Source organism: Micromesistius poutassou (assembly GCF_964030765.1).
Source record: "Micromesistius poutassou genome assembly, chromosome: 4".
NCBI lineage: Eukaryota > Metazoa > Chordata > Actinopteri > Gadiformes > Gadidae > Micromesistius > Micromesistius poutassou.
In genome coordinates, this window is record NC_140274.1 from 995,687 (window position 1) to 1,012,335 (window position 16,649).

The 16,649-nt window shown below is 42.4% G+C and overlaps 1 protein-coding gene across 1 annotated transcript in view; it reads left to right on the plus strand.

Annotated features, from left to right (window-relative positions):
* Positions 1 to 16,649, plus strand: part of LOC311342501 (alpha-2-macroglobulin-like) — a 34,682-nt gene that overhangs the window by 5,880 nt on the left and 12,153 nt on the right. The window contains exons 9-15 of the mRNA XM_084467316.1: positions 470 to 584; positions 4,495 to 4,604; positions 4,713 to 4,883; positions 5,089 to 5,316; positions 5,664 to 5,727; positions 8,905 to 9,050; positions 9,166 to 9,315. Coding sequence (XP_084323442.1) covers positions 470 to 584; positions 4,495 to 4,604; positions 4,713 to 4,883; positions 5,089 to 5,316; positions 5,664 to 5,727; positions 8,905 to 9,050; positions 9,166 to 9,315 — 984 coding nt within the window. The remainder of the gene's footprint in view (positions 1 to 469; positions 585 to 4,494; positions 4,605 to 4,712; positions 4,884 to 5,088; positions 5,317 to 5,663; positions 5,728 to 8,904; positions 9,051 to 9,165; positions 9,316 to 16,649) is intronic.

The window sequence follows — 16,649 nt, forward strand, 5'->3', positions numbered from 1 at the left end:
CAACAGGTATGGTAGCAGCAGACCCGCTATAAGCCATGCACACTCCAAAGAGCTCAAACAGAAGCTGAACCTTCTTGAGTCATTGCCTTCATATCAAAAGCATATTGAATCCCAAGCAGACTCACTCATTTAGGCCATTGAAATTCATCACTTGAAAAACTCTGGGTCAAAAGCAACAGTTGAACTCTGTGCCGGTAAAAAGCTCAGCTTCGCAATACGCTTTAGCTCTGCCTGCATTCTATGCTTGTTGATTTTAAGCCCTAGGTCTGAAGAACACACACCTATACATATATATATATATATATATATATATATATATATATATATATTATATATGAATATCAATATATTAATATATATTCATAGTTAGCATAAAAAATGTGAGCCATACACATTTAGTTATTTGTGTATATGTACATAAATATAAAACTTTTTGTGCATGTATCTGCATTTTCTGTACTTCTCCTAGCTTGAAAAGACTGGCTGTGCAACATTTAACTTCAACATGGCACTTTTCACACGTGCAGAAAAGTTGGTAAGAACTGAACTTTCTGTCACTGCGGAAGTGGAAGAGGAAGGGACAGGTAAGTCCAGTGGTGTATAATGTACTAGAAAGTCATTCTTGAGTTAAAGTACAGACATTTTTGTTGAAATTTACTGGTAAAAGTCATCCATAAGAATGTAATTTGAGTCATAGCTCAAATAAAATGTACTTCAGTATCAAAAGTATTTAGCTGGGTTAAAATGCACTTAAGTACCAAAAGTTAAAGTGACAAAGTACCTATATAGGTCAATATTTGGGTATCATGGGTGTCCGTCTTCAGTAGTCATCCACCAGTGTTGGGCAGTAGCGTCGCTACTTGTAGCGACGCTAGTAACTAACTACAATCCTCAGTAGCTTGGCGGTAACGTCACTATTTCCTGAATCAAGTAACTTTTCAGTAGCTTAAAGACCGGGTAAACCAAATTCAGTATTTTTCTTCTTATCATATTAATTAGGCCTTAAATGTGTCCCTCAAAACATGTAAAAAATATTTTTCCCATTCATCATTTCCTTGAGGAGCTAGGCCTCAGAGAATGTTCTGTGTGCAGGTTTAAAATGGGCGGGTCTACATCGAAGACCGCGTTACGTAAAGCGGTCATACTCACATAAACCCGCCCCCTGCTGCCCTCTAGGTATAAATACATTAACCGCGCACTAGCATTCTGTGGTTTCACCCGTCTATGGTTTTACCGCTCACGAGTCTGGTTTGAATTGTCAGTTTGCAGTTGGCTCTCCGGTGATGGGCGTGGTTTCCTGGCCTGCAGCGCACACGCCCCCACCGTCCTGAGCCAGGGATTACTGCTCATTTTTCATCAACTTTGAAGCATAATTTTATATACTTCGCGATTTTTTTAGTCCTTCAAATTTGGCAGGGTGGTTAATAATATATTTTCCTGTGGTATTATAAACTCAAAACCCATAATTATTTTTGGTTTACCCGGTCTTTAACTCTTTTATTGATCAAGTAGTGTGGTAACGACCACAGAAGCTATTTTTTATATGGCTTAACACAGTGGAGAAGCAGTTTGTAGTCAAGAAAATAAATTATATTATCCACAACACAAGCACTCAAGATTGTTTGGAATGGGGACACTCTCCTCCGCCGGGAGTCCGCAACTCTGCATATGGAAACAATCCCTTTCTCCTCCATGTCGCGGTTCAATCTGGACTTCAGAGAGTCAAAGCAAAACTTCCTTTCCCCCAATTCCTTCTCAACCATGGCCGAGATAAGCCACACTACGAGTGTTGACTTGTTTTGAAAGTACCAGAGAGTCAGAGAACCCTACGCAGTCTTTACGATTCATAGTATCAGAGAATAGCCGGGTCAGTTCGGCCACGGCGCAATGAATGAATAAAGATCGCTAACACGTCCGAAGAAAAATACATTTATTTTGATAGATGTGCCTGACATTACTACTTTACAACCTTGTTGATGAGCAACATTTAGAAAAGCATGTACTTTTAATTCAGCCTTGGGTGAAATTGAAGTGTAGTGTGTACTTCAACCTGCACTGAATGCATGCGCACTCCGCCGTGGATACAATTATTATAGGGGGTAAGGATTCTCTCTCTCTATCTCTCTCCCTGTAATCCCGGACATTTTAACTTTTGAGTGGTCATTGGGGAATTATGGAGCACATTGGCACATCGTCTTTCAGGGGATGGGTATGTACTTTTTATAAATTCCAACTACTGGATGGTTTGACTTCTGTTGTTTTGCTTGTTACGCCTATTGTTTCATTATGTTCTGTCTATCTCGACTATACACAATGGACGATTAAAGCAGTCTTGCTTACTTGAACTTTATTGCATGAGTGCCGTCATCATCTCTCAACTCTGGCTTAGTAACATTATCTGAACTGGTCCACGTGCGCGGTGTAAACTCTAAATCAGTCCCCCGTACAACAGTATTTAAAGGAGTAGTTCAGGATTTTGGACATCGGGTCTCATTTCCAAGTGAGCCAGTGTATTATTTATCATTGGAGACCGTTTTCAACACTTTTAATTCAATCCTTTTAGTTGCAAAAATCGCTGGTGCTAGGCTAGCGCAAGTCGAGGGGAACTGCTAGCCTGCCAATAAAAACAGTTTTACCCACTCCAAAGTACACCAGAGGCAAACAAATTATAATGCCAGACTATCTATGTAAATGTCTGTGTTGATAGAATAATATTAGAAATAAAACAATCCTTGTATTGCAATGATCACATTACATTTTGGGGGACTACTTTCTCAGCAGCGGCGGAATTTCACTTTGCTCCGGTGTAGCGACCAATTGACTACAGCAGAACGTAAACAGAGAAGCGCACTCCAGGTAATATCAGTCCGCCGCTGCCATAGCTTGCTTCCAACTACAGGGATTATAAACTAAATGCAATGCGATGCAAGGGTAAGTTTATTTCTAACACTATTCTATCAACACAGACATTTACATCGATAGTCTGGCATTATAATTGGTTTGCCTCGGGAGTGGGTAAAACTGTTTTTATTGGCAGGCTAGCAGTTCCCCTCGACTTGCGCTAGCCTAGCACTAGCGATTTCTGAACTAGAAGGACTGAATGAAAACAGTCTCCAATGATAAATAACACACTGGCTCACTTTGAAATGAGACCCGATGTCCAAAATCCTGAACTACCCCTTTAAATAAACAATCCTATTGTTACACCTATTACTCCAGGCATTATTTTTCACTGGCTGGAATGTTCTAATAAAGAAATGGAATCCCAGCAATCTTTGGTCTTTGATTTAATTAATTATAGTGACTCTGGCATGTATATTGATAACCCAATCAAATTGACTTTGCATGAATTTGGTAATTTAAAGACCGGGTAAACCAAATTCAGTATTTTTCTTCTTATCATATTAATTAGGCCTTAAATGTGTCCCTCAAAACATGTAAAAAATATTTTTCCCATTCATCATTTCCTTGAGGAGCTAGGCCTCAGAGAATGTTCTGTGTGCAGGTTTAAAATGGGCGGGTCTACATCGAAGACCGCGTTACGTAAAGCGGTCATACTCACATAAACCCGCCCCCTGCTGTCCATTTTCAGCTTTGAGATTGGGAGGGGCTGGACCTCTCCGGTGATGGGCGTGGTTTCCTGGCCTGCAGCGCACACGCCCCCACCGTCCTGAGCCTGGGGTTACTGCTCATTTTTCATCAACTTTGAAGCATAATTTTATATACTTCGCGATTTTTTTAGTCCTTCAAATTTGGCAGGGTGGTTAATAATATATTTTCCTGTGGTATTATAAACTCAAAACCCATAATTATTCTTGGTTTACCCGGTCTTTAAACATGTAGTTTCTCATGTTGATTGCCATGTTAAGTTGGTGCAACTTAAAGTAGCTTCACGTGTAGTGAACTACTTTTGCAACTTAGCTTGCTACATTTGACTGGGTGGTAGCTTCTGTGTAGTGAAGCTTCATTCATGGCAGAGTAACTGGTAGCTTAGCTCACTACATTTTCAAAGTAGCTTGCCCAACACTGTCATCCACTAGCTGAACGTGAACGTTAGCTTTGCACACTTTGTTTTTACGCCACCTGAGGATTCAAGACACCTGGCATTCTGCCATGGCTAGTGCAGCGGACGCAGTAACCAGTACTTCTGAAGCCGGTTCATATGAACATTTTAAGCAATTTTATGTAAGGTTATGTAATCTGTACATATTCCAACACAAAAAAAAAAAATCAAATAACTGAATATTGAAGTAAGCAGCTTAAAAACTGTCTAGGGGCACACAAAAGCCCCGTGGGGAAATGAGCAAAGAGGTGTTATAATGTGAAACACCCCTTTGTAAAAAAATAGTTATATTTTGTTCCTTTACAACACTATAAGTCCCACAGTTTCTGTCTTCTATCTCAAACACACATTGAACCATGATGCCGATTGCCGTGACATTTATCTTAACCCCACTGCAATCTAACACAGTTGTCTTTCTCCTGACTTTAAAGGACTCAAGTACTTGGGGAGTGAAACAATCAAACTTTCTTACTTGATTGGAAAACTTTCATTTGTTGATACGCCCAAGGTTTATAAGAGAGGATCGGTTGTGGAAGGCAAGGTTAGTGCGATGAGCAGTTAATGAACAATGGTTTTGGCTGCGGTAAACAAGATGCCTCTAACGTAGGGATGGTAGACGCTGTGTGACGTGTTGTTGTTAATCCATCAGGTGAAGGCAGTGTACTTTAATGACACGCCCATCCCAGACATGTTGCTCCACCTGTTTGAGGGTGAGAGGCGGTCAGAGAGACGGCTCAGTCAAAACCTCACCACCAACAGTGATGGTGTCGCCACTTTTTTATTCAACACATCTAGATTTAAGGACGACTTCCAACTTACAGTAAGTAAGACATGTTGTGGAAATATTATATATACTCCTGAATAAGAAATGATGTACAAACAATCTAAACTAGTACATCAGTGTGTTAAAAACGATGTACAATATTAAATGGATCAATGTGATTCACCAAACTATATATTTCAGTCTGTTAAATCATCAACTAACCCACTATACCCCCACAAACACTATTTTATATTCCACCAAGGTGTCTGCGCTGCCTGAATTGAAGTACCATGGGTACAGAACAACTCACTATCAAAATAGCGAACTGACCCTCTCACTTGCCCGGACAAAAACGGAGGACACTCCAACCATCAGCTCCCTGGAAGTGAAGAAGAGGGAGACCAAGCTCGTGTGTGACGTGGAGGAACTCATCAATGTCCGCTTCACTTTTGTTGGGGAGGCCCCGGGCCCTGTGGATATAATGTATCTGGTGAGAAGAACGTCACAGAAAAAGCCTTGGTTCTTATTCTGTTTACCTGTGGAAATCCTTCTAACACGTTAGCACGATTATTTTTAAATGAATTCAATGCAGTGTGTTGCACGCTGTACATGCTAAGTTAACTGGAAAACAATACATTTGTAATGGGGACAGTGCAAATGAATAAACACACATGGTATAAAAAACAGAATTAGCCAAGGGGCTGTTTTTACAGCTGACACATTGACTAAATGACACTCAAGTTCATCTGCAGTACTGGAAACACTTACTCACTCCAAAACATACTTATAACTAATAATACTTATAACTTACTTGCCCTCTGCCTTTCTTCACTGCAGATTTTGGCCAGAGGCGCCATAGCCAGACAAGGGCTTATAAAGGTGGAAGTTCTGGATGAACAAGGTATGTACGGACATTGCTCTTCTATACAGCAGGCCTTAACTTTAGTTTAAGTTAGACAATCCTATTTATCCACAATCATCAACAGAAATGCAAATAACACTTGTGCGCTTTTCTCTACTATTGAGAAGCTAACAAACCCCTCTCCTCATCTGGCACCTGAGCTACTCTCAGTCGATAAATGCAATGAATTTGCCTCTTTTTTTAAGAACAAAATAGAGAATATAAGACAGCATATAGCATCTACATCGCTTGGCATCCCTCACTGTGAACTACCAATTCTGAGAAATGAGCTCAGTACACTCGCACAAATTTCCGCTCTGTTGACTTGGACTCTCTTGAGAAGACTGTACAAAGTCTAAGCTCCTCTACCTCTGAGATGGACATTTTGCCCACCAGCTTCTTCAAATCTGTGCTCCATCTAATAGCAACTGATGTGCTTTTGATAATTAACACATCTTTACTGACTGGCACATTTCCCAAGTCCATTAAAATGGCTGTTGTAAAGCCTCTGCTTAAAAAGAACAACCTGGAGGGGTCTGTCCTCAACAACTACAGACCCATATCAAATCTACCTTTCATCTGCAAAACAATTGAAAAAATTGTTTTGAATTGTTTTGAAAAATTGTTTTGTTTTTAAGTGTCTGCTTTCTTGACTTCCAGATCCTGTCTTGATCTTTACCCGTCAGGCTGCCGCTTTAGAAAATACCATAGCACTGAAACAGCCCTGGTAAAAGTAGTCAATGACATTCAGCTAAATAACGACGCTGGAAAAACCACTGTTCTTATGCTGCTGGACCTCAGTGCAGAGTTTTTGTGTGTGTGAGTTTTTGTGTGTATATATATATATATATATATATATATATAGGCCTATATATATTGATTTTTATATAAATCAATATATATATTGATTTTATAGATAGTACCAACAGAGGCCGCCATTGTTGTTTATGTGTGTGACATCAAATTAACTGGGAGTTCATCAATCTGGTACGAGTTCACAGGTAGTGAGCTACGGGTTTGACTGCCGTTCCAGGGCACTTTCACGGGTAGAAGCTTGTGAAAACACGGGTTACGGGTTGCCTGGAACGCACCATTACTACCCGTGAACTCGTACCAGATCGATGTACTCCCAGTAACGGTTTTTGACGTCACACACACATAAACAACAATGGCGGCCCCTGTTGATGCTGTATAGACGGCGGTGACTAAAGGTGAGAAATATACATAAATAGGCAACCTAAAGTAAAGTAGTAATAAGGTTTGTCATGACTTGCCTGGAATGCTACGCTATGTCGTGAGTCGTGACTTGAAGTCGTAACTTAAGGGCTAAAAATTGTGCCTGGGCCCCGTTTCCCGATAACGCTGGATCCACGCTCGTAGGCCTACGATCATTCAGTAACTTTTTTCCGAGCGTTTCCCAAAACTCCTTAACATGAACACGCGTGCTCTGCTCTTACGACATCGTAGGCTTGTAGCTGTCTACTCACACGGTGCTGAAATGGGCTCTGTAGGAGGGGGAGACGCAGGAATGTTGTTGGATTAAACTATATTTTGTGGCAGCAAAAAAATATCTCCCCATCAAGGCCAACAGCAGAGTAGCCTACGAAAAGAATAGACTAAGATGAATGCTACAAATATTAAAACACAATTGATAGGCCGACATATGCTATATCAGTACTAATCCTGAACGCAGCGTGCGTACATTGTTTCACGGCATTTTCCCCCCTGAAATAATTCCATATTACAAAAATTAAAAAAAGCATGTGTCTGTGTGACAACTATAGCATTTATCTAAATGTGCTGATTTCTGAAACATGCTTTGCGCCGCAAAGAGGGCAGACTTTCTCTGATTCCGCAGAAGGTTTCATTCATTCATTCAGTGATTGGCGCGCCGGTGCACTTTCTAGTCTAGAAACTTTGGTGTCAACATTAAAAATGCAATGTTCCATTCATTCATTATCATAGAAACGCAGAGGCATTGACACAGCTATTGCTGTTGCTGGTCTAGATCCTCATATATCATATTGTTGGGCAGGGGTATGATGGTGCCGGTGTTACACCGAATTCTGCGACCCACCGAAAAGTGTGACCCCAGGGGGCGGGTCTTTCTTTTCTTGATACAAACGTTAATTCTAAACAGCATTGGCACGCATCGCAGCACAGTTTCTAACTCCACTGCCAACTCTTTTTGCACTCCACTAAGGTCAGGGATGTTCGTAACTGTCTAGACACGGTCCAATAAATAGTGAACTTCATCACAGCCTCACCGACGCGCCTACAGTGCTTCATGGCAAACAATCGCAACAAAAAAACGCCTGCAGAAATTCTCCGACACCCACTGGTCTCAGCATGATTCATGGTATTGTGGGATGTGTTTTTTAATACCACGGAATGTCCAGCTGGTGACTCCACTGAGGCTATAGTAACGCTAGTAATGCTCTTAGCGCTCTACGAGTGCCCCTGGAGCCCTCGTTAGCTACGAGGGTTTTAACGACGTTCGTTACGCAACAATGCTTTCGGGAAACGGTGTGAAAACTCTACGATGCTCGTAACGACCCACTTAGGCTAACGATGCTTTCGGGAAACGGGGCCCTGGAACATAGCAGTAGGCATGATTCGCCTGAACCAACTTCTTTCACTGAACCGACATAGAGATGAACAGAAGAGATGGAATGCAATAAGCTTCCGTAGGAAAGTCATTCAAAGTAGGCAATAAGAAGGAAATGTGTGCTTGCTTTTATTGAAAGGCTGTTTAGATCCTCACCACGGATCCAATCCTTCTCATAATAATGAGATAATTATAACCATCTCATAATAGTTATAATTATCTCGTTATTTTGAGATACTATGACATTATTATGAGATACTATTTCGTAATTATGATAGCATGATTTTTTTTTTGCTCATGTGAATGCAATGAGTATCCGTACTAAAAAAACTGTAGGCTAAACGAAAAATGTTAGTGGCATTTTTGTTCTATGTTACTCTTCAAGGTTTCTTCTCTGTTCATTAGTGTCGTTTTTCCATTCAGTTTAGAGGGCTTGGGGGTAGGGGATGTCAGAAAAGAAAGAAAAAAACAAGTGTTCTGGAGTTAATATTAGCCTACGGATCCGTTTAAAATAAATCTAAATTGACACCCTATCATTTAAGCTCTGGTGGCTAATACAGTCATTTCAGTGACCAAGGGGGAAGTCTCCATCAAGTTGGAAGTGTCTCCCGACATGGCGCCATTGGTCCAGGTGGTTGTGTATGCTGGCCTTCCCAGTGAGAACGTCATCGCCCACAAAGCTGATTTCGACACAGAGAAATGCTTCGCTAACAAGGTCAGTGTGACTGCTATATTGACTAGTATAATGACAAACGGGATGTTATGTATCCTTTAAGAAAACGGTGTCTCCCAAGTGTCGTGGACTCGAAATAAAATATATTTTCCTCCAGGTGTCACTGGAGTTTTCTCCCAGTACAGCCGTCCCAGGCGAAGAGAACAGACTGCAGCTGAGAGCCCAGCCAGACTCCCTGTGTGGCATCAGTGCAGTGGACCAGAGTGTCCTTATCAAGGAGCCCGGGAAGAAGCTGACTGCTGACAAGGCAAGTGGGGCAGCCTGAGTCCATCACCACGCCTTCCTCCTTCACTCCAAGCATCATTTTCATCAACATCTCTAATTCCACCCACCCTTGTATTCGCACTTCTGATTCCAGCACTCATTTGGTTCGGTTAGTGTTCAGGCTGAATGCTTTTAGGCAAACTGGTGACCACAAACTATAGCTTTAGATAGTACCGACCATATTCCAAAGAGATGGACCTCCTGAAGCACCATGTATGACTGTGACTCATTTTAATCCAGGAAAAGTTTGTATAAAGCCTATGTGGCTGAATATGTTTAGGTTCAGTTAGCTGCTACATTCAACTTTAAAGTTCACTTTAAAGTTCACTTTAAAGCGGACCGAGACCCACATTTTCAGCAGAGGACATGCAGTCCTCCCACAGATTAGTAACATGTCACCCTTCTCTGCAGAGGTTCACGTCAAGTTAGCGGATATATCAAGCAGTTTGCGTTGGTTCATGTACATGTCGGGCTGAAAACTAGTATACCTAAGCAATAGATCACGAAAGGCTGTGGTATACGGTCATTATACCACAGTTAAGGGGCGTTGTCCGTCCCGACGCGCAGTGGAGGGACGGCGACCCCCTTCACTGTGGTATAATGAACGTATATCACTGACTGAAGTGATCTATTGCTTTTATAAAACGGTTACGTAAGTATGGCGAAATGAAAGTCATAGACACCCTCAATTTTGAAAAAGCGAGAAAGTCGGAAAAGCATTTTTTTTAACGAATACAAAAAAGTAGTCCCTCCTGGCTGCCTGCAAAGTGTACGGCGGTTGCTATGCAACACACTGTAGCGTCCTTCAGAGAGAAGGCTAGAGACGGTAGCTCGGTTCACCGGCAATTTAGCCTACTGTCGAGTTCACTCACCGTGTGCCTATTGCTTTACAACATTTCCACCCTCTCCATCAATCAACATGTTTTTAGGCTTCAGTGAACTATGCTATTGCTTTTATATATAAATAAACAACAGTTCAAGTTAGGCGTGGAGTGATACTGAACTCTGTAAACTGAACGGGCGTCATAGCTGTGTGTATACGCTCATTATACAACAGTTGGGAACCAATCAGATCGCTTGATTTAAGCCACCCGTTTTATAATGCTCGTTAACTTGGCGTGGAAGTTTAAATACATGCAACTCTGCAAAGATCTTTGTCTCATTCTTGTCTCTGAATCCCGACGTGGATCTTCACATACAAGCTTAACACAAAACTGTGAATTCAGCTTGACTGTTTACAGCAGAGTAGAAAAACTCAATCACTTAAAGGGCCATAATAAAAAAATGCCTGGTCTTTAAGGGTGAATTCTCACCGGGAAAGTCCTTTAGTCCGCTCTCTTTGGTCCAGACCAAAATACAATGTTTCTTTTTTGGTTCGGTGTGGTTCACGGAGGACGCGCCCACGAGGCAGGGCAGCCACAGTGTTTCAGAGCTTTGTTTGTTTGTTTGTTGATTGTCTCGCTGTTTTTGTATTATGCATCTTAGCTATGATCGAGATATGCTTGTGAACAGTAGGGGAACAATGCCTGCCAGCTTGATCCCCGAAATCCTGGTTTCTGCTGACGTTATCGCTCAGCGGCAAGTGTCAACTAACGTAGCCGACCCAGAGGGAAGAGACCCGGGCTCTCTACAGGCGGAGGCAGCGGGGACACCCAGCTGCTCTCCCTGCAGTCAGCTTTTCAAACGTGCGCTCTCAGCAACAACATCGACAAGCTGAATCTTCTGTTACGGACTAAGAATGATTTCAACAGGAATGCAGCTTTCGCATTCACCAAGACCTGACTGAAAGCTGACATCTCTGTGTCAGCTGTGGAATTACCTGGATATTACTGCACCAGAGCCGACCTCGATAAAAGCCTGAGTGGGAAGTCATCAGGCGGAGGTCTGTGTTGCTACATTCATTCAAACTGGTGCACCAATGTTTCAGTAATACACAAGCCCTGCTGCCCCTTGCTGGAGTTTATCACCATAGACTGCATACCCTGCTAGGCCCCCAGAGAGTTCACCTCTATGCTACAGGACTGTCTAGACAGCACAGATTGGGATTCCATGCACATACACTGTGTGTGCATATATTTATTTTTGTGAGCAAACCTGTATTCCCACCAAAACTGTGGTGAAACAACAGCAAGCCCTGGTTCACAAAATCACCAAGGCTGCTTAGGAAAACCAAGGAGCAGGCCCACAGAGAGGGGAAGATGAATATAGGCTTGCCAGTCAAAAGCTTAACAAAGCCATTAGGGAAGCAAAAGCTGCCTACAAGGTGAAGATGGAGGAACAATTTAGCACCAATGACTTCTCTTCAGCCTGGAGGTCACTGAGGAAATTGACAGGCTATAAAAATAAAACCCAACAAGCCACCCCATCTCCTAAACTGGCCAATGATTTTAATATATTTTATAGCCCTTCCAGGCTGGATCAGGGTGTTATCCACACAGCCCCATAACCATGGATTCCACATAAGCATGGAGAAGAACACTCCCCGGGGGACAGGAAAACACCTCCTCCATCCTTAAGAGGGCGCACAGTCAAATGTTTTTCCTGAGGAAGCTACGGAAACTGAACGTCTCCAGGTTTTACAGAGCCACTGTGGAAAGCCTTCTGACTTTGTCCATCTCGGTATGGTATACCTCAGCATCTGCCCACGCAAAGAACAGGCTGCAATGTATCGTGTGCACAGCAGAGAGGCTGACTGGACAGGGCCAGCTGTCAATCAGTGACCTGCATGAGGCCAGGGTCAGGAAGAGGGCTGGTAAAATTGCTGCTGATCAGTCTCATCCTGATCAGTCTCATCCTGATCAGTCTCATCCTGATCAGTCTCATCCTGATCAGTCTCATCCTGATCAGTCTCATGCTGATCAGTCTCATCCTGATCAGTCTCATCCTGATCAGTCTCATCCTGATCAGTCTCATCCTGATCAGTCTCATGCTGATCAGTCTCATCCTGATCAGTCTCATCCTGATCAGTCTCATCCTGATCAGTCTCATCCTGATCAGTCTCATCCTGATCAGTCTCATCCTGATCAGTCTCATCCTGATCAGTCTCATGCTGATCAGTCTCATCCTGCAAACAACATCTTTGAGCTGCCCCCCTCGGTAGCCGGTACCGTGCCATCAGGACAAGGACCTTAATCAATGACTACCCCCCTCTCCTTCCAAAATGAGTCTGAATTGGACTATTTTATTATTCCTTATTTATATAACTGTTTTAATATCATATTTTACTAGAGCTATGTGCATTTTACTGTTTGTCTGTCTAGTTGTGTGTTAAGCGCTGGATGCCAAGTTCAATTCCTGTGTGTCCATTGATGCATTTGGCGAATAAAAGCGATTCTGATTCTGATTCCTTTTCACATTGCAACAGTCCCAGAATTTGTCAACAAACCCACATGTGTGCAAAGATCGTTCAATCATTGGACAAAAAGTTCTGGGGCGGGGTAAAGCGGTAAAGAAAAAAAAAGGGGGGAAAGCGCTGGTGAAAGTTAACAATCATGGATATCCAGCGTGATATCCATTGATCTGCGGACCGGTCCAACTCCTTCTCTCTCATCCTGGTGCTGAATGTGTTAAATGCATACTTTTATGTGGGCGTCTGCCCAAATATCCAATAGACATTCCGTCTCCTCTTTGCTCCATGTTGAGCCACGAGTCATTTATACCGACGGTCCAACAATGTGCTGCTAATCTTGGAGTTACCACTAATCAAACAATATTTCCCATAATGTGCGCGGCTACGGGAGCCTGTTACGTCCAAAGGGGCGTATGATTTTTAGGTCCGAGGTGCGGTCGCTTTCACATCTCATGCGAACTGTGCCAGGGTTAGTTTGGAAGCAAACCAAGACCACCTCTCCGGCTGGGTCTCGGTCCCTCCGTATCCTACCACCGCCTAGCCTGGCTATTTCCAGACCAAGCTAGATCGTAAATTGCACATTGGTCTCGGGAAGCTGCTGTCATTTTCCTCAGCACAAGAGGCGTGATCAACGGGCAGAGTTAAATTGACTGTACGCAATTGGCTACTTGCCGTCGCTTCCCTGTCGTCATTGTGTTAAACCAGCCAATAGCGCGCCAGGGGGAGAAGCCAGCTTGTTGATTGGCTCCCGCAAAAAACATATCAAAACTAGAAAGAAATGTATTGCTCTTCTCCAGACCCTTCTGCAGGGCGAACTCAAATCACCGGCAGAATGGGCGGGGCTACCCAGTCTAACCACTGCCATTAATAGCATCAAAGCTGAGATGCGATCCATCGCTTGTCTCATGGATGATCTACTCCGCCGACAAACAACTCCCTGCTTCTCTGGCTCGAGATTGTGGAGAATCCCAATCCACACAAGGAGAAGACAACCCCTTGCACTCCTTCCTGGATACATGCAGCAAAAAGACTTGATCCCTCGGCCAAAGATGATGGGACCCTGCAGCTGGTTAACCGGTATGCCCCCCTCACTGGTCATGATTTCGAGGAAAGCCTGGAGATGGCTGCGACACCAACATCCGAGGTGGAACACCACTCAAGGCTCCTGCTGTATCAGCCCCTCATGCCATGGCCCTCCCACCTGAGAGCCGTCCAGATCCAGCACCCCAAGGAAAAAGCGATCCCGGCTGTCAGCTCCGATAACCAGCAAACCTACAGCAACCAATGATCATCCAGCCCCCTCTACGGCCTCTGCCGCTGCTACTCTCCTGGGCCCTCCGGTGACTGGTGGGCGTTCAACAACCAGGATCTCACTATTACTCTCTCTATTACCTCTCTCAGACCATCACTGTATACTCTTTGACGCTGTAATAACTTGTACTTAACGAAAATAGGTCATAATTCAAAAGAGGCTCCTAGATGACAAAGCTGAATCGAAATTCTCTGATCTTATTAGACTATATGAGCCACACAGTCATGTTAACTCTCAATGCAATGGTAGAAAATCTCAATGATGCGTTATCATCTGTGTTAGATTCTGTCGCCCCACTGAAAGTCAAAAAGAAGTCGACAACCAGAGCCTCCCCCTGGCTGAGCTATAATGATGTCCAACCAAAGAAAATGTCGATCAGCTGAAAGAAAATGGAGAAAAACAAAAACCACTACCCCTGTGATATCTACAAAGATGCTCTAACTGCCTATGACAAAACTATCCTAGCAATTACTTCATTAAAATTATCACTGAAAATGAGTGGAAATTCCAGCGTTCTCTTCTCCACTATCAATCAACTGCTCATCACTGCCCCCACCCCTCCACAGTCCTCAACAGTTAAATGTGAAGAACTTTGTTTTTACAACAAAATAACTTCCATCAGAGCTAATATTACTCATGATGGAAATAAAGCTGATTCCAGCAAACCTTGCAATGTAACCATGGGAAGATTCAGATGTATCACTTTAGATGAGCTCTACAAAACTGTCTCTATATGTAACTCCACCTCAGCATTCTTTAAACTGGTGTTTAATAGTGTCTCAAGCCCTGTCCTTAACATCATACATACATCTCTTAAGTCTGTTATCTTCCCAGATGCCTTTAAAACTGTAGACCTACTGTATCATCAGAACTTCTGTTCATCAGTAAGGTCCTGGATACAGCACTGAAACTGCTCTCACCAAAATAATCAGTGCCAAATGATACAGCAGCTACAAACTCCATTACCAACTGCCTATTGACAATAAATAAATGGATGAGTAATAACTTGAAATTAAATGAAAACAAAACTGTAATTTGAATTATTGGTCCCAAAACAAAAAGAGAAACGTTAATTAAAAACTGGGAGGATTGACTCCTTGGATCAAATCTGAGTTGACAAGTCTTGGTGTTATCATAGACTCAGAATTGAATTTCAACTCTCATGTAAACGAAGTGACCAAAACATTGTTCTTTTATCTCAGAAACATAGCAAAGGTACGACAATTTATAAAACAAAACAATGCTGAGACGCTAATTAATGCCTTAATTTCTAGGCGGCTAGATCACTGTATTGCACTCCTCACAGGTCTCCCTAAGAAAATCACAGAGAGATTTCAGCTCACCTAAAACTCTGCAGCTCGACTGTTAACAAACATCCAAAGAAGAGAGCACATTAGTCCAGTCCTCGCTACTCTACCCTGGCTCCCTGTAATGTTTAGAATTTACTTTAAGGTCCTCCTCCTTACATACAAAGCCCTAAATGGACAGGGACCTAGCTACATCGCTAACACTCTAATAAATTACACACCAAAAATAACGCAGTGATCATCAGCTGCTGGGTTGTTGGAGGCTCCCAGAAAGAGTCAAAAGAAGATCGGTGATACAGCCTTTGTCAACTACGCCCCAAAACTATGAATCACACTGCCCAAAAACAGCAGGGAAGCCAACTTGCTATGTATTAAAAAAACCTATCTCTATACACCAAGTATTTAAATAAGATATCAGGGAGACTAACTCTTCAAATGTTTCTTTTGACCAGTATGTCATTTATCTGCATTTTTCTATCTTAATCCATGTATTGCTATTACTGCCTGTTTCATATTGCTTGTTTTTTTTAAATCTTTAAATCTTTTTATTTATCTTTATTGTTTTTACTGTAATTAAGATTGTTAGGTTTTGACTGTCCTTTATTTTCATTATTTATTTATGAGCCCAATCTGCATATTCACTGGTGTGTTGACCACATAAGTGGGGAAGAAAGATTGAAAGGTGAAATGTTGAAAGTCAAATTTTTGCCTCTTGAAATCAGCAAAGGGTCTTGCGAACTTGCTACCAAATGTGTTTAATTTCTTGGCAAAAGATGTGCACCAGAAAAGGGTTGATAGGAAATTTGTCCTTTATTGTTTGGCTGGATTGATTGTGTCGAAAGTTGGCCTGTTGCATTTGATTCCCCCTCAAGGGAAATTTGGTTTTGAGAGCTTCACCGCATCGTACATCTGTATTCCATTTTCAGTGCTTTACCAGAAAGTGTCCCCTTTTGTCCCTTTGTTGTCCCTTTTTATAATGCACCAGTCCGTTCCTGTCACCACACATCGCAGGTGCCCAGTCTGTCATAAGTCCAATTAGTTTTTGCAAAGGTCAACTTCATGTCTGACACACATTTCTCCACTTCTTGTAAAGTGTCCTGGTGTAAAATGTTCTGGTGGTCGTTTGATGCATTGCGTAAACATCCAGTAGCTATTCCATAACTGATGAGTTGAAATCCACCCAGTTGTTGAAAACCGAAAAACTGAGCAGTATCTATAGCATCTGTACTCTCAACCACAGCAAGCTACAAAGTCTTTGATTCTCTATGAGCTGATCTCGTCGATGTGTGGCTAGATCCTCAACCCAATTACCCAGTTTATTTCTGTCCAATAATTGCCAATGGTTGCTC